General features: G+C 32.1%; 1 protein-coding gene across 2 annotated transcripts; it reads left to right on the forward strand.

Moving 5' to 3' along the window:
• Nucleotides 1-454: 454 nt before the first annotated feature.
• On the forward strand, nucleotides 455-7,567 carry LOC122602936 (pleiotropic drug resistance protein 2-like). 2 transcript variants are annotated; one of them, XM_043775550.1, is made up of 19 exons: nucleotides 456-472; nucleotides 752-1,222; nucleotides 1,333-1,453; nucleotides 1,551-1,639; nucleotides 1,839-2,214; nucleotides 2,284-2,374; nucleotides 3,027-3,927; nucleotides 4,015-4,175; nucleotides 4,248-4,351; nucleotides 4,441-4,606; nucleotides 4,696-4,868; nucleotides 4,944-5,276; nucleotides 5,552-5,842; nucleotides 5,915-5,998; nucleotides 6,067-6,200; nucleotides 6,279-6,506; nucleotides 6,576-6,747; nucleotides 6,823-7,077; nucleotides 7,193-7,567. In XM_043775550.1, exons 2-19 carry the CDS (start codon nucleotides 825-827, stop codon nucleotides 7,460-7,462), a joined length of 4,347 nt encoding a protein of 1,448 aa, XP_043631485.1. In that variant the 5' UTR covers nucleotides 456-472; nucleotides 752-824; the 3' UTR covers nucleotides 7,463-7,567. The 2 variants fall into 2 exon arrangements, with proteins under 2 accessions (XP_043631484.1, XP_043631485.1); XM_043775549.1 differs by having other exon boundaries at nucleotides 455-472; nucleotides 5,552-5,998.
• The last annotated feature ends 16,777 nt before the right edge of the window (nucleotides 7,568-24,344 follow it).

Genomic DNA, 24,344 nt, shown 5'->3' on the forward strand with positions numbered 1-24,344 from the left:
AGGGGCAGGGTTTTATCCCAATTAAATGATCCTCTATTGCAAGCAAATGATCCGCACATCTCAAAAAATAAAAAAAAAATGTATGGGTAATTAGATAAAAACCCCTTGATTTTATATATCATTTGGTAGTTACTAATCTCCGAATCAGGCTAGTATCTTGGTGATTATCTAATCATCCCTGATTGAGGGTTTCCATCTAATTAGCCTGTATGAAACGTAGACACAAATTATATATGCAAGGAAAAAAATTTGTCAACGTCGCCCATTCCGATCCTTCCCCAACTTTTCCTTTAAGTTAATCATCATCTCTAAAAGAACTTGATTATAGTAAAAATTAAAAATCTAATTTAAAGCTATATATCCCTCCTATTTTTTTTCCAAATATAAAAAATCTTGTTCATAAATTAGTTCCAAATAAATATGGCCTGAACAGTACTACTGTCATCTTCTTCTTCGGCATATATATATGTAGGTAGTAATTAGTTGATCGTTTCCGATCCTTCTCTGTTCAAAGTCCAATTAGATGTTTTAAGGTCCTAGATATCTGCATTTGAAAGTTTAGGAAAGTTGAAAGATTAATCTTGAGTAATAAAATTGTCCTTTATTTTTTTTTTTATGTGAAATGAGAATATACATGTTTATTATGTACGAGTACTTATCTTGATCTTTTTTATATGGTTTCAATTCCATGCAGTTTTGACACATGCATGTTTAAGGTGTTTTAATTAGTAACTAATCTTTATATATACAGGTTAAAAGCAAGTCATAAAATATCATAAGTTATATAAAGCTGCAAAGAGAAGTTGAAAACATTGGAGAAGATTATGGCTGCATCATCGGTCGGCAGAGATGATCTTGCGAGTTCAATGAGTAGGCGAATGAGTATCTCGTCGTCGAGTAGAAGGAGTTGGGCTTCAGCTAGTATAAGAGAGGCGATTTCAGGAGGGTTGACAGCAAGTCATGATGCTTTTGAAAGAAGTGGTAAAGAGGAGGATGATGAAGAGGAACTTAAATGGGCTGCCATTGAGAGACTTCCTACGTATGATAGATTACGAAAAGGAATTATTAAGCAAGTTCTTGATGATGGAGAAATCGTTCATCAACAAATCGATATTACGAAACTTGGACCTCAAGATAAAAAACAGCTTATGGAGAGAATATTAAAAGTTGTAGAAGAAGATAATGAAAATTTTCTTATTAGAGTTAGAGCTAGAACCGATAGGTGAGTTAATTTACTTTACTGATAATTCTTGGTTGAATTTTTTTTTTTTTTTTTTAATTTATTTATCATTTTTCAAGTTATTTATTCATAATGATATTCGGGTTAAACAGGGTAGGGATTGACATTCCAAAGATTGAAGTTCGCTATGAGAACTTATCGATTGAAGGAGATGTTCATGTTGGCTCCAGGGCGCTTCCTACTTTACTAAATTCTACTTTGAACTCTTTAGAGGTTTGCTAATTTGTAATTGTATAACTTCATATAGATTCTGTATACAGATATGATTGAAGGAACTTTCTTACCATTTTGGACCAATAAACATCAACAGGGATTTCTTCAACTCGTTAGGCTTGTTCCGTCCAAGAAAAGGGTTGCAAAAATCTTGCACGGCGTGAGTGGGATTGTGAGGCCATCCCGGTATGTTTAGTGCTATTTTTATCTTATGTAAAAATATCATAGGTGGTGGAATGGGCCGGTCAGTAGGTTTGGGTGTGTCTTAGAAAACAAAAAGGGGCACACGTCCCCAAGATCCAACCTCAATCGACCGATTCGTGGTAATTTGGTCAAAAATGAAACATCAAAGATCACTCGTAGAGGACTAATTCTTCTCTTTCAGGATGACACTACTTCTTGGACCCCCAGGTTCTGGGAAAACTACATTGCTGAGAGCACTTTCCGGAGTAATAGATTCAGATCTAAGAATCACAGGAGACGTTACTTATTGTGGTCATCATATGTCAGAGTTTATTCCTCAGAGAACATGTGCTTATATTAGCCAACATGATCTCCACCATGGTGAGATGACTGTCAGAGAGACTTTTGATTTTGCTGGTCGTTGCCTAGGTGTAGGAACCCGATATGACCTCCTGGCAGAACTTTCACGGCGTGAGAAAGAGGAGGGGATCAAACCAGACCCAGAAATTGATGCTTTCATGAAAGCCACGGCAGTGTCTAGTCAAGAATCCACTTTGGTTACAGACTATGTTCTAAAAGTTTGTCTTAAAACTTTAGCTCTTTTTTTGAATTTACATTAGTTTCTAAATAAAATAAAATGTGAACAGATCCTTGGATTAGATATCTGTGCTAATATCCTGGTGGGTGATCAAATGAGGCGAGGAATATCAGGTGGACAAAAAAAACGTGTTACTACTGGTATGTTTATTCCTTTAAATGGCTTATAAGATGAGTCAGTGTAGATATAGTTGATCTTCGTTTATGTTTGATATGTCACGGGCTTGATAAGCCAAATGAACAATCTGTTGGTCCCTCGTCCCTCTCGTCCCTCACTAGAACGAAATAACAATACTAAACTTATCTTCTTATTACACAACACTTGAACGCACGACGCGTTCTTCTTGTTTTTACAAATGGATGGTACACACACATATATAGTTTTCCAATAGACACTACGAACCAACACATCGGTTCACTAATAGGTATGACTTTCTAATAGACACAACTATTCTAACAGTCACGTCCCTTCACAACATAACTACCTATAACCGAAAATAACTTCCATTCGGTTGTAGACTTTATTCTTGACACATTAGACCCCTAAACTTATATACGTAACTATTGACACACATGGATTAATAGATTATTATCTAATACAATCTGTCTTATAGGAAACGGAGTCAAAGAGGCTTACAGTTGCCCAAAATGAATTGATAATACTTACTACCTCATTTTATTGACCCGCGCTAAAAACTTCCGTTCTGACAAAAATATGTTTTAATTTGTAACCCAACACACCCAACCCACCTGTTTTGCCATCTCTTACTCTTTGTGTTTTTTTTAACTGTAGGAGAAATGTTGGTTGGGCCTGCAAAAGTGTTCTTCATGGATGAAATTTCAACTGGTTTGGACAGTTCTACCACTTTTCAGATGGTCAAATATATGAAACAAATGGTTCATATCATGGATGTAACCATGATCATCTCGCTTCTTCAGCCCGCACCTGAAACCTTTGAATTATTTGATGATATAATTCTACTCTCTGAGGGTCAAATCGTCTACCAAGGCCCACGTGAAGACATTCTTGGCTTCTTTGATAGTGCAGGGTTCAGAATTCCAGAAAGAAAAGGAGTTGCTGACTTTTTGCAAGAAGTTACTTCAAAGAAAGACCAAGAACAATACTGGTTCAACAAAAACCAACCTTACCATTACGTTTCCGTACCTGAATTTTGTCAAATGTTTAGTCGGTTTGAAGCCGGTGAGCGTCTTTATCATGATCTTTCAATCCCTTACGACAAAACCAGTGTGCATCCAGCGGCTTTGGTGACTGAAAAGTACGGAATATCTAACATGGAGCTTCTTAAAGCAAACTTAGACCGAGAGTGGTTATTGATGAAACGAAACGGCTTTTTGTATATATTTAAGACCACTCAGATCACTATCATGTCAGTTATTGTTTTTACAGTATTCTTCAGAACTGAAATGCATGTTGGTCGAATTGAAGATGGTGGGAAGTTCTTTGGTGCATTGTTCTTTAGTCTCTTGACTGTAATGTTTAACGGGGCTGCTGAGCTAGGGCTCACGGTTATGAGGCTCCCTGTGTTCTTTAAACAAAGGGATTCACTATTCTACCCTGCATGGGCATTTGCAATCCCTATATGGATTATGAAAATTCCTATATCAATCATGGAATCAGTAATTTGGATGGTTTTAACATATTACACTATTGGATTTGCTCCTTCTGCTAGTAGGTAAGTACTTGTAAATTTTATATATACCAACTAATATAGCAAAACTTGAATGAGTTTTAACATGATTCTAGTTTTGAATTTCATCAGGTTTTTCAAACAACTTTTGACTTATATCAGCTTACATCAAATGGCGTTGTCTCTTTTTCGTTTCATTTCTGCACTTGGAAGAACACAAGTCGTAGCAAATGCTCTTGGTACCTTTTCATTGCTGCTTGTTTTTGTACTCGGCGGATTCATTGTTTCCAAAGGTCAATACTCTTTTTGTCGCATATACTAAAAACTTATATAAGTCTATTTGTAACATATTTTGTTGCGTACAGATGACATTGAGCCATGGATGATATGGGGCTATTATGTCTCCCCCATGATGTATGGACAAAATGCCATCGCGATTAATGAATTCCTAGATGCTAGATGGAGTGCTGTAAGCTCTTTTAATACTTGCAATCACTTATTCCATGTATTTTTTGCTTTATGTCTCCACTTGATTTCCTTTACTTTCTTGAGCCACAGCCCAACCCAGATGCACGAATCAATGAACCAACAATAGGGAAAGCTCTTCTCAAGTCTAGGGGAATGTTCACCACTGAGTATATGTTTTGGGTTTGTGTCATTGCGCTTTTGGGGTTTTCTTTGCTGTTTAACCTCTTCTTTGTGTTAGCTCTGACATACTTGAATCGTAAGCTTATGCATTCTGTTAATTTGTTTAAATCTTTATAACCAGCAAATTTGTTGCATCTCATGTATAACTTTTGATCTAAACTCTAGCTCTCGGAGATTCAAAAAGTGTTCTTCCAACAGAGGATGAGCAAAATCAGAAGCATTTACAAAAAGAAACAGAAATGGCAGCAAGAAACAACAATAAGAAAGGAATGGTGCTTCCGTTTCAGCCACTGTCACTTGCATTTGATCATGTCAATTACTATGTAGACATGCCTTTTGTAAGTCCCAGATATACCAAGGTTAAAACTTGATTTTCTAATAATCTGAAAAAGAATGACATACAAATTTATCAGGAAATGAAAGCACACGAAATAGAAGAGTCTCGTCTACATTTACTACAAGATGTCAGTGGTGCATTCCGGCCAGGTGTACTTACAGCACTGGTTGGTGTTAGTGGGGCCGGGAAGACCACACTAATGGACGTGTTAGCTGGAAGAAAGACTGGAGGGTATATTGATGGAAGTATTAGTATCTCAGGTTATCCTAAAAAGCAAGAAACTTTTGCTCGTGTGAGTGGTTACTGTGAACAAAATGACATCCATTCTCCCAATGTCACAGTTTTTGAATCACTTGTGTACTCTGCCTGGTTGCGCCTTTCTCCAGATACAACTAAACAAACATGCCAGGTAAAAAGTGTAAAGTCTATCTAGTTTTTAAAACTTCGATACCTTCTAAGGTGGCAATTTCAACCCATTGACCTATCAATGGATTAATTCAGGTGTTGTTTTATCCTAATGCACCTAGCCTCTCAAATAAATAGAAAAATCAGAAGAGGTAAATGTTTTGGGGTCAATTAACCCCAAGCGGCCCGTTTCAACTTTACCAAATGTTTCTTACCCACCTAGACCATCTTGCAACCTTATTAGAGTAACATAACAAACGCTTCATTTTTGCGGTTCAGATGTTTTTGGAGGAAGTCATGGATCTGGTAGAATTGAACTTATTAAGGAATGCACTAGTCGGCCTTCCAGGAGTAGATGGTCTCTCTACTGAGCAAAGAAAGAGACTTACAATAGCAGTAGAGTTGGTTGCTAATCCTTCAATTATCTTCATGGATGAACCCACATCAGGACTTGATGCAAGAGCTGCAGCTATTGTCATGCGTACTGTTAGAAATACAGTTGACACTGGTAGAACTGTTGTATGCACGATTCACCAACCAAGCATCGATATTTTTGAAGCTTTTGATGAGGCAAGTTATCTTAAACTTACTTCGTTTAGTCGATTCAAAGTGCATCAAAACTTACTTATTACTTTCATGCAGCTAATGTTGATGAAAAGGGGTGGGAGGGTCACATACAATGGACCTCTTGGGCACCATTCTCACCTGCTTATAGAATATTTTGAAGTAAGTACATTCTAAATTCAAGCTTCCATTTCAACAAAGTGTAGAATCTAACATAAAACAACTTTCAGTCTATTCCAGGGGTTAACAAAATAAAAGAAGGTCAAAACCCGGCTACATGGATGCTGGATGTTAGTTCTTCTGCAGTTGAATCTCAACTAGGTGTTGATTTTGCAGACATCTATACCAACTCATCTCTGTATAAGTATGAATCGCCCCTAACTAAATTACTTTGGTAATTTTTTTTCTTCAAATCCTTACAATTATGTGTGCTTGCTTACAGGAGGAACCAGGAGCTCATTAAAGAGCTCAGTACACCCGCACCAGGGTCTCGCGATCTTTACTTCCCTACTAAATACTCTCAATTGTTTTGGGCACAATGCTTAGCTTGCTTATGGAAACAACATTGGTCTTACTGGAGGCATCCACAGTACAATGTTGTTCGGTTCTTGATGACTATAGTGATTGGCATTATCTTTGGGGTGATTTTCTGGGATAAGGGCCAAAAAACGTAAGCATTTAACAAATCTTTTTCATTTTTTGGCGAGTAATTCTTAAAGATTTAGTGTTGATTTGACAGGGACCAACAACAAGATGTGATGAATTTGATGGGAGCTATGTATGCCGCTGTCTTGTTTCTTGGCGGAACAAGCACTTCGGCTGTGCAGACTGTAGTGTCTGTAGAACGAACAGTTTTCTATCGTGAAAAAGCAGCAGGGATGTATTCAGCAATACCGTACGCATTTGCTCAAGTATGCAAAATCTTCTAAATTCTGTTTCTGTCATATTTAATAGAAAAATAAAGATGCATCAAAATTTTCTTACAGGTAGCTATTGAAGTTGCCTATATATGCATCCAAACATTAATCTATAGTCTACTTATTTACTCAATGATGGGGTTCCATTGGTCTGCTGACAAGTTCTTCTGGTTCTACTACTACATGTTCATGTCCTTTGTCTACTTCACATTATATGGGATGATGCTTGTAGCCCTTACACCAAATTACGCAGTAGCAGCCATTACAATGTCATTCTTCCTTAATTTCTGGAACCTGTTCTCCGGTTTCATGATCACTAGAACGGTACACCATCTTATAATAATACTAATCTATTAGTATCATTCATCTATATATGAACTATAAATATAAAATAAATTTACTCTGTAAAACACCTGCCTAAACAATCCAATATTTGCAGCAAATCCCAATATGGTGGAGGTGGTACTACTGGGGTTCACCGGTCGCATGGACACTGTACGGCCTAATCACGTCCCAGCTTGGTCAAAATGAAAGCCTTGTAGTGATACCAGGCCAGGATTCCGTTACAGTTAAGGAATACATCAAAGATTTCTTTGGATTTGAGTACGATTTTCTTGGGTACGTAGCTTTGGCTCATGTTGGTTGGGCTGTTCTCTTCTGTTTCGTCTTTGCTTATGGCATCAAGTTTCTAAACTTCCAAAAAAGATAGATAAATCATCCAAAATCTGGCAAATGTATATAACAGATTTGCATAGAAAGTATAACTTATAGTTTTAACCATTTAAACGTTTACTTTCCGGCTGCCGCTATTGTTTCTGAATTTATAACTAACTTACATCTATGTTGTTTAATGTAAACCATATAAGAATAGTTACATTAAACAGATATCCAAGTTCATGTTTCCTTACTAATGAAAGTTAAATATGTTAATAATTTGCATTATTAATTAATAAAAGTGCTAATGGTTTTTAAAGTTATCCAACTATCCTCAAATCAAAAAAGTTTAATCAGTCACAACACACACCTTGCATATGTATAGTATGTCATCTCGTCCCTTTCAAAATGGAGTACACGATAAAAATGGATTCGTCGGAACTTTGGAGTTTGGGTAAAAAGGGAGTGCACACAACTTGCATAAAAATGTTAAAAAGATTACAAGAAAAATTTATAAGAAAAAATGAAGTTAAAAATATTCTTGGGTACATTATTTAGACAAAGGAAACGAATGGTGCTTGTTTTATTTTCGAGAACGTATTGTGTAACTTTGTAGTAGCTAGTTTCTTATTAGCATTCTTTTATTTAAATTTTTAGTGTCATTCAGAAAAACATATAAGTCATTATTGAGTTTTTAAGATAAAAAGAACTGAAAAGCAAAAAAAAAAATCGGTTTTCTTTTCAACACAATCAAGAAGGAAAGAAACAAATATAAAAAGTCATCATTGACAATTTATCATTGTTATCATTGTTACTAGGGGTGTTAGAAAATAACCAAACCCAAATAACCCGACCTAACCTGAATGAGTTTGGGTGAAATGGGTTGGGTTGTTCGGTTTACGGGTCGTCACTTGGGTTAACCCGAATAACCCAAAACTTAATCAGTTTGGGTTACGGGTGAATATTTTGTAATTTGGGTCAACCCAAATAACATGAATAAGATGTTTGTTTGTTTTATAAATACTAATATAACACATTAAATTTGTTTAAAGTATATATTCTTGAATATTAACGATAAAACAACCATCTTTTCATTCAAGAATTCAAAAAACGCAGAATTACATGTGTTTTAACTGTTTTGGATATAAAAGTTTGTTAATCTAAATAAATATCACTATAATTTAAGTTTTTGAAATTAAAATTACATTATTGCAATGTTGCATAACTAACAAATCTTTTTAAGTTGAACGTAAATTCATCAATCACGTTTACTTAGGCCACCCAAAACCCGACCCAAAAAAACCCGAACCCGAACAACCCAAAGCCCGAATAACCCAAAGCTTATTCAGTTTGAGATACAGGTTGATTTATAATTTTTCAAAACCCGAATAATCCAACCTAAATAACCCAAAACCCAAATAACCTGATTCATCAACACCCCTAATTGTTACAGTATTATGTTGTATTTTATGTTTATTTATAGTATGGTGTGTGATGAGTTTTAGTTATTATGTATTGTAGTGTTAGGTGTGTGATAGATTTTATACTTATTATGCATTTTGTTTATGAAAAGATGATATTTTTTTTTTATAAATATGGAGGTTAAAAAAAATAAAAAGCCAATTATTAAGTGACAAATGACATAAGTTACTCAATCATTGTTAATCTTACTCTCTTAATTTTAAGAGGCTATGTACTTGATGACATGACGCCACATGATATAAGTTTTCTCCAAATTGAGTAACCTCGGTACCTCACTCCTCTTAACCTAATAACTAATTTTTTCCTTCCACAAAATATGTGTATATTAATACCTTGTGCAAAAGTCTAGTATATATTATCCAATATTATTTTTTTGTTTTTGTGAAGAGTAAAAATCAAGACAAGAATTTTGAGGTAGGGGGTGGCACCGTCCTCTCCGGCCGAGCCGGGTGATTATAATTGAATTTCGTCATTTTAAGTCTTAATGACCTCCATCCTTAACACACACTCATCCTAATTAATCTACATACCAATATATCTTTATTTTCGTACCATTATTTATATTATTAATATACTACTAGACTACTAGAGGCTAGATAGACAACGGGCTAGCTCCTCTTAATTATAGTGGAACTAATTTATTTAATTTCACCATCTTCGATCTTCGATAAAAAAAAAACTTATAACTTAAGATATACCTAATCTAATCTGTAAAAGAATCAAGATTTTATCAAGTCCAAAATTCAATTTAGGCATTTCGACAAACAGTTAAAGTACGTTGTCAATAGTAATCTATGCGTTAATGAAATATGCGAACAATTTTTTTATTTTTTTTTTAACATTAATTAACCCGTTTAGTTTATAAATGACACAATGTCCCCTTGATTTTCCTGCTGTTGCAGCTAATATTCCGACAGTAGTAGGGACGATCAGCCCATAATCTCTTTTGATTTTTGAAATTGAAGTTCGGTTTCATGCATAAATTTTAATATACTTTCATTTGAATTTTGAAATCAACACTAACTAAAATTATAACCATAGAATACTACTCATAATATTTCAAATATATATTATGAGTGACAGTTTTGACAAATATACGCTCTCATAATTATTTGAGATAAATAGTAATTTTATATATCGACAGATCCGGTTTTATAGCAGACTAACTAATTAATTGTAGCAAAGTTTATGACTTTATGCACTATCGATCGAGCCACCCTTTGGTTAAAATATTTATGGGCGGCAAGCAAATAATTAATAATCTAAATCTAAAACAAAATAAAGCAAATATACGTTGACCTTGCAAGTAGTCTGACTATATATATAAAGTGGTTCCTCATAAGGCATGATCATATGTATATTTCGTATTATCAAAAAACGAGTGAGAAAATTTAAGAATTAAAAGCATGATTTCTGTTGTATATGAAGGCTATGGATCATCCGTACTCACACTTATATTCATTACATGCATCTGGCTTCCATTTCTTCATATCAAAAATGCATTTATCTCCACCATTAGGGCAATATTCTTTTATGCACAAAATCATCACCATCATCAAAATGTCTTCACCCCCAACATCTATAAACGTTCGAGTCTTCGATTCAACGACCTCCTAAATGACAATATTAACGGAAATGAAACTATGAGATCCGTAGACGAAAGTTGCTCTATTTGTCTGTCTGAGTTCCTAAACGAAGACGTCGTGAGTCAGCTCAGTAGGTGTCATCATGTGTTCCATACGTGTTGTATAGAAGTCTGGCTGAATCGAGATCAGTTTACCTGTCCACTTTGTAGGTCAAACTTGTTATACATTTCAGGCAAACGCGTTGAGCTAACCCAAAACACCGATGAACTCTTCATTCCTTGGCAATGGTGATAATATTTTTAATTAGAAAATATATTAACATTGCCTAATGAGCAACTAGCTTCTTGAAACTAGCTAGCTAGATCAAGTTAATGCAACATTTTCACCAAAAGTTATAGTTTAGTGTACATGTATATTGTATCTAGCTAGTGAGGCCGATATATAAATAGATTTTTCTTGTAAGTTTTGTTGATGATGAAAAAGTTTTCATTAACCTAGCTAACCGTGCTTGAAATATTTGTTATCTATGATATTCGGCTTGTGTTCTTTGTTGCAGCAACTTTAAGGTTTTATGCTCGAATCACATTTCTTTATTAAATAATCTAAATTACTGTATTTAATTAGTTTACTTGGTTACTTATAATAATGATGTCCAAACCTATATAAAGTAACACAATACTACTTATTGTGTATTGCTCAATGACATATATGTGGTTCATACCAACAATAATGTATAAATATAGCTTATAAATAAAGAGCCGCCGTTTGGAATTATATACCGAACAATGCCAAGGGAATAGCCGAATAGATATTTTTCTTTGACGATATTCAATTATATATTGTTCGTCCCACAAATTCATATACAATTATGAAAAATGATAATTTTCATAACTAAGATGTCATAAAATATAAGTTATAGTAAATTCACTTGCTAATTAGATAAGGTAAATTATATAAATGCGAAAGTCTAACTAAATGTTTAAAGATAACATAAATTGATGTTGATGTGATAGTGGTAGACTAGTAAAGCTCGTATTATGAAACTTAGAAGAAAAAAAATATATGTAAACTCTTTGCAATGTATTAAAGATATGGCAACAAGATGCAATTTGACGAAGTGGAAAAAACAAATAGCAAAAAAGTAATGATCTTATTTGTTAGCTAATATAATCTACTAGTATTTTGGTTAATTATTATTTGTATATAAATACTTGTAGGTTTATAATGCCTTGATATTTTTGAAGCTAAATTGGATGAAACACGGCTTAAAACGGTGTGCAAGTTAAGTGGTTATGTTCAGATATGGTCGAAGCAAAATCATAGCGTAAAGAAACACAAACAAAATACATAAAACTGAAGATATAGTTGTCTGCCTTTTATAACGGACATGTGCCGAGATTATTCATTTCACATTTTTGGTGGGCCGAAAATAAGCCCAAAGTTACACTAGTTCTACAGTAGATATGTTCTAAGTAATTGTTATATTTAAATTAGTCTTGAAGCTATGAAATATCAAAGAGGAAAAGAAAATAATTCGAACTAAAATATGCGGCTGCTTATGTTGTCCTTCACGCACACGTACATACCTCCTTACGAAAAACAAAAGCAAAGTCTCTTGGCTCTTTTTTTTTTTTAAACTTAATCCCACGTAAAGGATTTTATTTTTTGCAGCTCTTCTTGACGCCCCGTCACCACCACACCTCTCCTAATTTTCGTACAATTATATGTACTTGAAGAGTTTGTCTTGAAGTCGGTCAGCAAAAATCAGCCCACATTGGGCTTTTGTTACTGCCCATATATATCTTTCTATCCGAGAATCAAAGGGAATCGGTCCCCCTCTTGCTTGTGCGTACGTAAAACAAAGCTCACCATTGAATTATTAATTCAATTGAAAAGACTCAAACTCGACTCAACTAAATTATAGAAAAAAAAAAAATTTTGAAGACAAAAGTTGTGCCACTATTGATGCCCAGGAACAGATCGGAACTTCAAAAGTTGCACCACAACTTTTCACCCAATATCGAAATGAACCATAACTCTTCAAACAATTTGTAAACTCACATAATTCATTTCCACATTTCAAATCACTTGTTAAGATTCAAAATGGATTAAAGACACAATACATGACAAAATGGATTATCGTCACAAAGACATGAGACACATGAGCCAAAACTTTGAAGGGTAAAACTATATATGGTTACTAGCAAAAGTACACGTTTCAACAAAATGGCTAAATAGCTTCATATGTACAACGTACACTACAACTTCTCAAGAATTTAGCAAGTTGTTCCTATTTCAGGAATCACTTATAAAAAAAGTAAATGCTTAGTGAATAATCTTGCATACATAAACACATACATTGAAGGGCAAACACAAAAGCCATATGGTATGTAGCCTATACTATCTCTCGCATACTCACCTTATGCAAAATCACACACATATGGATCCATATAATATAAACAATAAACTCACACGCTATCCTTGCGTGAACATCCAAGCTCACGCCTGTACATGTGTAGATTCCACAAACTCATACACTGATACACACATATATACCTAGACAATAACAAGAGCCACTATATAGGCCTAAACGCCAAATCGATTATCACACCTGGAGTCCACATGCATCATATGGTAATCGACCTAAGCCATATATAGATATATGTATACTAGAAAACTCATCTTCAATGCGACAACCAATAAATCAAGATGACCAGAAGAACACAATATAATTGCTTTCAACCTAGCAAACCAAATCATAATTCACACATATAAGGTCATCATCACTATACAAGCAGGTTATATAACCATAACCATAATCACTAACGTACAAACCTCTAGCATTTATTTTTCCATCTGAAAACTCATAATGTTATTGAGTTGGCTCATTACCTAATCTCATTACTCAAAATCATCTTATAATATCTAAACCATAAAGGTTACCAACACCACTTTTATCAGAAATTTTCATTGAACTCAATAACCATATATATACAAAATTACTTGAATAGTTGAAAGTTATTGTTTTACTATTATTTGAGAGATTTCTTGATGTTAGGTGGAAAAGATTCCACAAGGTTTAGAGGGAAAAAGAAAATTAAGAGATGAAGGAGATTGAAAATGGTTGTGGAGTGAAAGATATGGTTTTAAAAAGAAGAGAGTTCGCTCTGTGTCACGCCCTCTTAAAATTTGATGAGTAAATTAACCCTATGTCGCTATACCTCAAAAATAAATACGAAAATATTATTTTATAACAGTTTTATAAAATACATGATTTCAACTTAAAAAGGAAAAAAAAAGTGATGGTGATCTTAAAATTGAAAAAAAATAAATAAATAATCTACCAATTAATAATTAGAGGTATGCAGTTTTATCAATATAATAAATATCAACACCAACTACTTCAAATTTTGGAATTTATCATATAATGATTAAATGTCAATTATATATTCCTGCCATGAGTCCATGACCCAAAGGGAACCCCTTGTAGTTGTTGTTATATATATACTGTTTATATATCATCTTAATTTCTGGCGTGCGTACGTACGTTCAAAGGGAACCCCTAGCTAGCTTGTTGTTCAAGTCCCCTGAACCAATCTTTAATTAGTTTATTCGTAAACAACCACATTAATTAAATTAGGAGTCCGTAGCGTACGTACGTAAACACAACTAAATTAAAATGGTGATCGCCATGATCATTTGCTGCTTTTGTATCATGTTCGTAACCTTTTTAGTAAAAACTGAACTAATCAGTTTTCTAAAAGATCACTTCTCGTATTACTTCCAACACGACACCGTGTACATACAAAACCACCAATCCGATGCGTGTCTCGTGGATCTTCCTGTTATTCGGTTTGAGGATCTGCAGGTACGAAGGAATAGTCACTTGGCAGAAATGTGTTTAATTTGTCATGCAATATACGATAAGGACGACGTTGTATGTAAACTAAGTCGATGTGCTCACTTCTTTCATTCCGAATGTGTTGGGAAATTGATTCAAGGCAAACACTTTAATTGCCCTGCTTGTTACGCTCCCTTCTTCTCAGCCCGCGCATCGTAAAGGCAAGGCTAGCTCGATCGATCTGATATATATATATATATATATATATAGTACTCTCTCTATAAATTAGTACGTAATTAGTTGTATCATATCTTGTATGAAATGGTTAATTTGCTTCAATTAGACCGACCATATATATATTAATGGTTAATTATCATTTGATCATAATTATCATTGTGTAATTCCTGGCCAGAAGGTACTCGCTCGGAGGCGCAAAAATCGATTTTTTTGTTATCATGCCGGCCCCTTTTTTTTCTGTTATTAATTGATCATCATCAAGTTTCTACGTATTAGTGGATACAGATTTATATGACCAATTTTGGTTATAGTATAAGGCAATATGCGGCTCAGAATTATGTTTCGATGATATGGTCTTAATTTCACATAATTTTTTAACTCACTTCTTTACATAATTTGTACTTTGTACTTTGAAGTTGGAAATGGTCCCAGTGTACATCACAACTCACAAGGATAAATTGTAGGACACTTTTATCTATTGAATATTACCTTTTTTTCTAAAGTGATTTAAATATATATATTTTTGGTTCTCGGTCATTGTTTTTAAACCGTCCGGTCAAGCGATTGCACAACGTTTAAAATGGAGCTCCAATACCGGGTGATCCAGGCCTCACTGGTTTTGAACCTATAACGTGGTTAGGTCCCCTTTATTGCTTTTTTTTTTTTTTTTTTTTCTATATATAGTTTTTTTTGGGGTCAACTTTGGTTGTTAATTAGTACTTGTCGCCTTGCGCTAAAATTTGGTTATCTTTTGTCTAAACTTATCAATTTACTTTCGATGTTATTCGTATTATATACTAAAGTTTTAGGTAAAATAATAAAATAAAATACGTATTAAGGTAAAATATATAAAACAATAAGTTTCTCTTAGTCATTATGAAAATCATCATGCATTAATTGCTTTATAAATTTTTATACATCAATTTAACCATAATAAAACAATATTTGTTTTACTTTAATACGAGTATCTGTTTTACCATACCCAACCCTTAAACATATAACATATCACTAATTAATATAGATGATTTTTAACTATTTGAGTGAATTTCATCGCTTTAAATAACCTAATCCGTAAATTGTATTCATTACATGCATGTATTATTAATAATGGTATCCCTTTTATGCTTTTCATCGTGTCATTATAATTATATTGATTCAGATAAAGTTAATAGTTTTATTGAAAGGGAAATGATTAATCTTTCTAATCAAATAGCTTAACAATCCTCTTAATCATGAATAATAACACGTGAAAAAATCAGGGGCAAGATTAGGAAAGAGAATTAGTGTATACCACATTCCACCTTCTTAATGTTTTATGAAGATTATTAGGCTATCTGGTTAGAAGGATTTAACATTTTCTTTATTGACATCTTAATTCTACATTTAATACATATTAAAAGACAACTGACTTAACCCAAATTAACCAATTACAACTCTCAATTTCTCTAATTTAATACATGTCATAATATAATTTACACTTTTTTTTAACAGCGAGTTAGTAGTTAGTAGTTAGCATTCGAAATGTGACACCCGGCAAAATCAAGGTCCGTTTAACTTAGTTAACCACACACAACCAACTCATAATGAAGTGTATATAGTTTAGAAATAAGAACTTTATATATAATTACTATATGTGACCACTTAGTTTATATACGTGATTAATCTTCGAAAACGTGTATCTAGCTCTTATACTATTTCTCGACCACCTTTGCATGAAACTTTAGATATAAAATGTTTAATTAAAGTAATGGAAAATTTTGTTTAATGATTATAATAATAATCATAGGTTATAATAATAATAATACTTATAATAAAAATAATACATCTTTTACACTAACTACTAATTAAATAATCTAACCTACACATAAAATAAATAAATTAATAATAAAGAGTTACACTTCTAGTCCCTCAAGACTCCAGGTTTTTGGACTTAAACCCCTCCCCATAACCCTAATCTTCCTCTATAAATACTCACCCATAACACTAGTTACAAGCTTAATCACTTTTAGACAAACCATCCATATTCCTCTCCCTTTCTTTTGGTCACACATGACCAACACCACTGCCACTTAGGGCAGCCGTGTACCAGCCCTAAAACACCATCAAATCATCTCTAATAATCATCTAATATTATGTAATAATAATCCTTAGTAGTTAGGTTAATCAAAAACTTCAAATCTAAGACTAATAATAAGATCTAGCATGAAAAATCTCATCATTTCCTTCTCTTTGGTTGGCTGATTTCGAACAGCCCTAAACCCCAAAGGAAATCATCATCTAAATCATAATCTATCAATATTACAAGGTAGTAATCATAGCAAAAACGTCTCATCCCTTCTCATGGATGATGGCCGAACTTTTAGGGTTGAAAACCCATATATTTTTCTTCTTTTTTTTCACTCTTAAATCATCTTCAATGATTTGTCTATATATCATGGATGTTTGACCCTTGGGTTTGAACCTTAATCCATTGTTTAAGACAAGAGAAGATTATATATTTAGTTGTTAAATTATTACTAGTATTTAAAATATTTTTCATTGGGACTCATCACCCATAAAATTATTTATTCATTTATTTATTATTCTTCTTGTTAGTTCCATGTTGATTTTATTCATTTGTTTGTATTATACTTATTCTTTTTGTTTATATATGAATAATTTATTGGATCTAATGATTGGATGACAAAAAGAGAAATCTGAAAATAAAGTTAACTTTTGGACATATTAGTATGATTGATTTTGTGTTTATGATGTGGTTGTGTACTAGATCTATACATGTGAAGGATATTCCAACAGATTGTATGGTTTTACATGGGGGATTTCTTACACAAACATGTGATAAACACATAGATCTATCATACTATGTTAATTTGGCATTAACATATTCTTGTGCACTTGATCTACGAGTGTACCGCACATGAGTTAATCAAGAACACAAGTGTTTGTTGATGCAAGATCTTTATTAATCAATCAATCTATAAAAACTTAACCATATTCTTTATGTTAATACATACAAGTATGTATTGATGTGAAGAATCTTATGATTACTAGCACATACATCTCTACCCTATCTCTTTTGCCCACTTCCTATCAAGGATATCGGTGCATGTACCATCTTATGACTATATGTATATGCTAATAATCATGGATATCATTCAAATAGTTAAACTATACTTTAAACATTTTATATCCGTCAATATGGTCACAAAATGATTATTCTTGAAAGAAAGAAATACTTATTTGAAACTTATGTCCAATCTCTAAATCCACCCAAATAAACTAGTAACTTGCTAAAACATAACCAAAAATATATAAGTTACACTTATAATTACTATAATCAAAACGTATATATATATGTATATATATGTACATCCATATATATATATCTAAGAATATGTATACACAACTCACTTTTTATATAACAAAGTCATACTTTGGATTTCTAGTAAATCAAATATACAAACAAAGAAAATCAACAAACATTTTGGGTGATGAATATCTAGAAAATAACTTTCTTTTAGTTATATATAATAAAAGAATACAATAACTAAGACAAGTATTATTTCTCTTTGAAATAGGTTCAACATAACATAACTAGCCTACTCACTTCTTTTCTTTCTTCACTTCCACGAGTCACCACAATCAAGGTGAGTCCCCTAGCCCCAATTTGTTAAACCTTTGAGCTGTGATACATACTCATTTCTTTATGAACACAAGTGTAATAACGGCATACATACTTGATCTAAGTCTTTGTTCATACAAGTCCTTCCTTCATGAAACGTTAATTGAATGTAAGCAAACGTGAATATGGTTAGTAGCGCTACTAGGATTGACAACCCCACTTTGTACAAGTGATCATATTTGTAAACTTGGGTACCTTGAACAAGTACCACTCGAGGCAAACTATTACTAGTCAAGTTTCGTTTCATGAGCTTAGATATTTACGTATGCATTTACTTACCCGACATTGTAATATGACAATGGCTGCTAGATATTGCATTTCGGCAATGATCACTTTTGGTACCTTGTGGTTCATGGATAACTTGTTTTATAAAACTATGGGATTCACCAACATTATTGTTGACTTTGTTTAGTATGTGTCACAGGTGATTAGATGGACTCTATGACTTGTCAATGTGTGCATGCAATGGGGGAAAAGTTGAAGGATCACAAGTCTTGACCGTCGAAAGCTCTATGCCTACTATCTTTCATGTCTTCAATAAATATGTTGTTGTATATCAACAACGTTCAAACTCTTTTTATTTTAAAATATAATGTACTCATGTTTTCAAACTAATCATCTTGTTATTCAATAAGTCTTTTAATAGACAAGTCCTTTATGTTGTTTACTATGAAATTGTGTTGTGATCCCATACACGTCACACCCATTGGACACCATATTTTGGGGGTGTGACACGAAACACTATAGTGACATCCAATTGAGCAGTATGCGGTGCTCAAACCACAATGAAACCCAGAACTCTCAAAAACCCCCATAATAATCCAGTTCTACAAATGTAGGAAGTGAGATTTAAACAATGATAGATTTTTTCAAGATCAAAGACCTTACCAATGAGCCACCAACACATTGACTTACACTTTTTTGTTTTCCGTCATCAATTTACACTTTTAAACATTTCTTTTAAATAATAATTTTATTGAAATAAAATAATTTAAAAAATATCTTTTTAATAAACACAAAAAACCAACTTGCTTACAACTAGTCTTTATCTAATTATAATTACGAGTATAAACTATTTAAGTTATTTTTAGTTATAACTTATCAAATTATCAATGATTATATACAAAAAACAATATATGTAACTATATAATTTAAAACTTTCATGAAAAACAAATACCACAACAAAAAAGTACAAGAAGTTTTTAAATTGTATGGTTAAGAAAATCGACAACAAAAGTTAAACCTTACCTTTTGTCAATGTTCTAGTATTATATTAGTATTTCATTCTATTACTTTGAGTCTTTGATTTTTATTACATCCTTTAAATTTAAATTTACCGATTTATTTTTCCATAACTTTAATTACATTCTTTATATTTGAATTTGGATTCATTCTTTTACAACTTATCTTGAATTACACATATTTGATTTTATCTTTAATATGTTATAAACAATCCTATTTCATTCAAATATATTAGTGAGAAGAAACGGAAAATAAGCTCAAAATAGATTAAAAAAAAACAAAAAAAAAAACACCAAACTCAAACGTCTAAATTAAAATACATGTCAAGCACGATAATCAATAATGGTGTGCACAGTGTGTAACCACACGACTGCAAGAGATCTACAAAGTTTATTAATTTAGAACTTAGGGCTTTGGCATCACCCCCCCCCCCTCACTTATCACTCACTTCTAACCAATCACGTTATGTCACATCAAATCTACCACTCACTCATCTAAATTTTGTTGACATTGCCACCACTCACCCCCCCTATCACACCACACTATCCCTTATAAGAAAACACAAAAAAGAAAAAGACAAAAGGAAGAAAGAAAAAGACAAATTAAAGAAAGGATAAGAAGAAAGGATGTGTGGTTGGAGTGAGTGGTAGAACCACTCAAACTCACCACTCACTACGTTGAAAAGTGACGGTGGCGGTGTTTCACGCGTGTTGACCACCCACCACTCGCCTTTAATCCATGCGTTGCCAATGCCCTTATAATTTCAACAATTTTATGTTCGTTTTATTGATGAAGAATCCTTTTTGTGTCTTAGAGAATAGAGTGCCATTTTGATAATTTGTACATAACCTTCAGATTCTAGTCAAATCTCAATTACCGCCTGATCTCAAGCTCTTTCTGAGTGTTAAATATGGAGTACAATTAAGGGTATGTTTGACAAAAGTAGCTGTAACTAGTAGTTGTAGCTTTTAAGCAAAGCTGTTAGCTAGAGCTTTTACTTTTTAAAATTGTTTGGTATGGTAGTTGTAACTTTAAGATGAATTTGTTTACTTTTAATGACAAAAAGCTTCATCGAAAAGCTAAAACTCCTGAAACAAATGCTACTAGAAGTAGCGTTTTATTTTAGAGCTTTTTCTTTCAAATAAAACCTAAAGCTAGTTGCATCCAAACAAAGCTTTTAACCCAAGAGGAGTTTTTTGTTCAAAATTAAAAGTTAAAGTTCTCTAAAAGCTCTTGAAAAGCTCTTGCCAAACATAGCCTTAATTTGTTCAATTAATTTCTTGTGTTTTTTTTTTTTCCTTTTTTATTAATAGGTTACAATGTAACAAGAATTGGTCGACAAACTTAACAATTAACTTACCATATTCATTATTGTGCAATATATTGCATAATCTAATAAGATATTGATGAGAGGGAACTCATTTCGAAATATTGAATGAGGCAAATTGATTAATAGATGTATAAAATATTTCTTGTATACACATTTCGTATGTGTAAATAGCAAAAAGTTGATGGTACCTATCCAGATTTGTCTCAGTGTCACTTCGGACTTCCCGTGTCAAAATCTAAGCCCACGTCCTTTGGGCCATTACATTCCTACAGGCTTTTCATTGTTCCATTAAACTATGAGTAGTAAACAAGCGCACGGCCGCACCTAACTCGAGACTCTTATAAAATCCTTATTAATCCATCCTTATTTATAATTGTTGAAAGTAAGAATCGAATCCAAACGAATTCTCCCAATTATATCTTCAATACTATAAAATTTGTGCATGTCTTTTCTATCCATGTGAATGAAGATATAAGAAACTGGAACTGGTTAAAGTAAAATGGTTTTAAACATAAAAGGAACTTTATGAAATATGCATCTATATATCTTTGTGTTCTTTTATGTATCTTTTGTATTTCCTTCAATAACTATACTCCCTCTATCTTTATTTGTTATGTATTTAAACTTAAATTAAAAATATATCGAGCTTTTAGATGAAAAATGTCAAAATGGAGAGATTTTTGCATATTATGAAGGGTTTTGCTAAACGAAGCCATAAGGGCTTTCGTTAAGGTACATTAAAAAACAAAAATAAATCGGAGAGATTTTTGCGTGAGACGTTAAAAAAATTAAGTGAAATGTATTGAAGTGTCGTGTTCCAAGGGCATTAGTTATGGTGCATTCAAAAAAGTCCATATTTTCTAAAATATCAAAAAATGTATTTAATTCTCATTAATTTTTACTGATAATTACCATTTTTAGATGAATCATAAAGACATCACTCTGTATAACTAATAGATGATAGTTTTTTAATTAGTTGGCAATTATGAAAGGATGTCATGTAGGATTTTTCATTATATGTCATATTTACATTAATTTTTTAATTTTAAACATTTCTTTAAAAATTATTCTTTGTCCCAATTATCATTAATTAAAATAAAAGAATTAAAAAGTTAAAAAAAAAAAAAGAAAGAAAAACAAGATAACAAGTCGAACATGATAACAAGTCGGCTTAACAGATGGATATAATTAATTTTAATTGAATTATTACAATTAATTGTTTCATGTATATCTCTTTAGACTTAATGGATGGATTTTTTCTGCACCAAGTTATCAAGTACGTATTTAAGTTATCATCCAGAGTGATAATTACATATCAATTTTATCAAATTATTTTAGCATTAAGTTAAATTTGACATAGTGAAAAAAAAGTTTCTCATCATTTAAATTTTAAAAGATCTTATTTAACTTAATAGTTATTAAATAAAAATATAATCTCTTACTCAAGTTCAATAAATTATTCATTTTTTTGAAAATTGACCTTTTTCAGTTTACAAACAATATTGTATTTGTTCATATTTTTAGTTGGTGTGAACAAAATAAAAATTTTGTTACGTTTTTTTGTGTGTAACAATATATAGAAATAAAAGTGTGTAAAAATTTCTCCACACTAAAAAGTGTGTAAAACTAAAAGTTCACACTTTTTAGTGTGAACTTTCATAATTATTTTGTAACATCTCATTTGTTCACGCTAACTTTTTAGTTACCGTGGACAAATGAGGTGTTATAAAATAATCATGAAAGTCCACACTAAATAGTGTGAACTATTAGTTGCACACACATTTTGGTGTGGAGAAATTTCTACACACTTTTATTTCTATATATTTTCACACAAAAAAAACGTGATTTTTTTAATTTTGTTCACGTTCACTAAAAGTGTAAACAAATGCAATATTATTTTGTAGTTTTTAACACATACAATAAAACTTATGTTATGGTTATTTAATAAGTATATTTTATATACTATATTTCTTGATTTCATTTGTTATTACATGGCTACATGATTTAAATATCACTACTAAAAAAACATGTCAAAGTTATTAGTATTAAAATATATTAATTTACGGTGTAAGCGTCTTAAATAAACAAGTTTACATCTGGATTAACTGTTGCTACAATATTGTAATCTTATAATTTAATTTTGAGAAATGCATTATATATTCTTAATATAACAATTATTTACCATGCAACGCATTGGTTTAATCTAGTTAATTTATATTTAAGGGTAATCTGACTTCATTAAATACAACATAACTAATGCTCTAAAGACACTAGTTAACAAATCCCTATGATTATATGGCTAAGTCGTGGGTTCGAACTGCATCATGTATGATTATTAACGTAAAAATGTAAATCATTAAAGAGTTAAAAGTTAAAATACAATATTAATAAAATTAACAAAGGATAAAGGAATATTAGCAAGAAAGATCTTATATAGCTTAATGACAGACATGTGACATATGCATGTTATCGCACTCAAAACTCTTAATAACAACTGTATCTAATTTCGTCAAGAAAATTGTCTAACCATTGAATCACCGGGGGTGTTTTGGGGTCGGTGTTAACGGTGCTAACATGACGGCGTCAACACCGAATCCCTCCTAATTTAATCGAAGATCATTGCCGTTGTTACTTTTTATTAAGCCTCTAAAATAGAGTTTAACGTGACAACGACAAAATCTCAACAACATATTGGGAGACGAACTCAAATGTCTCCAGCGTTTCAATCCTTAATCATCAGACGAGTAAAATATTTGATTAAAGAATAAATTTTATGGTATCTATTTTTACTTAATTCATTTTTCTTTTTTCACTATGCAAAATAAATAACCGTACATTGTATTTAGAGGGTGTTTGGGATTACGTTATAAAATGATTATCTGATTGTTATGTTTGTAAAACGAAAATAATATAGAAAAATGTTTGTATGAAAAAGCGATTATTGGCTATGAAAACGCAGTTTTGGAGAAACATGTGCCAACATGTTTTTTCAAAATGTAGTTTTGAAAACGCATTATCTATTTTAAAAAAGAAGATTTTGTTTTGTAAACGCAATACCAAACAACCCCTTAATCATATTTTATGTCACATGCACGAATCATATGTACAAACATTATATACTTTTAAGTAATAAAAGTAAACAGATACTTTAATTAAATTCTATCCACACGCACATGATCTTGATATGGCCTGAATTTTGATCTTAGCCGAAAGACTGAAAATGATAGGCTGATGGTATATATACATTACATTTATTTGAATATATTTTGAAATGATTATTACTGAGTATTATTTTATTTTATTTTTACGCAATGGTATATATACATTACTTTTACTTTTCTACTTTCAATGATACTACTGTTTTTGAAGAGCAATGTTAATATTGTTATTAACACTTTAATATATTCGATCGTGGGATGGATATATCAAAATTAAGAGTGTTTGACAGTTAGTTATCCCTTTTGTAGTGAGTCTGTCAATAAAAAAAATAGAGAAGGCATGGACAACTTTTGTTGTTCTGGGCTTCTGGCAAACCAT

Source organism: Erigeron canadensis, chromosome 6, assembly GCF_010389155.1.
Source record: "Erigeron canadensis isolate Cc75 chromosome 6, C_canadensis_v1, whole genome shotgun sequence".
Classification (NCBI taxonomy): domain Eukaryota; kingdom Viridiplantae; phylum Streptophyta; class Magnoliopsida; order Asterales; family Asteraceae; genus Erigeron; species Erigeron canadensis.

Bases quoted from the DNA above. Each gene is read 5' to 3' on its own strand.
- LOC122602936 (XM_043775549.1), top strand. From the start codon at position 825: ATGGCTGCATCATCGGTCGGCAGAGATGATCTTGCGAGTTCAATGAGT. The intron at 1,454-1,550 runs GTTTGCTAATTT...AAACATCAACAG, and splicing joins CTACTTTGAACTCTTTAGAG to GGATTTCTTCAACTCGTTAG. The intron at 5,999-6,066 runs GTAAGTACATTC...AACAACTTTCAG, and splicing joins TGCTTATAGAATATTTTGAA to TCTATTCCAGGGGTTAACAA.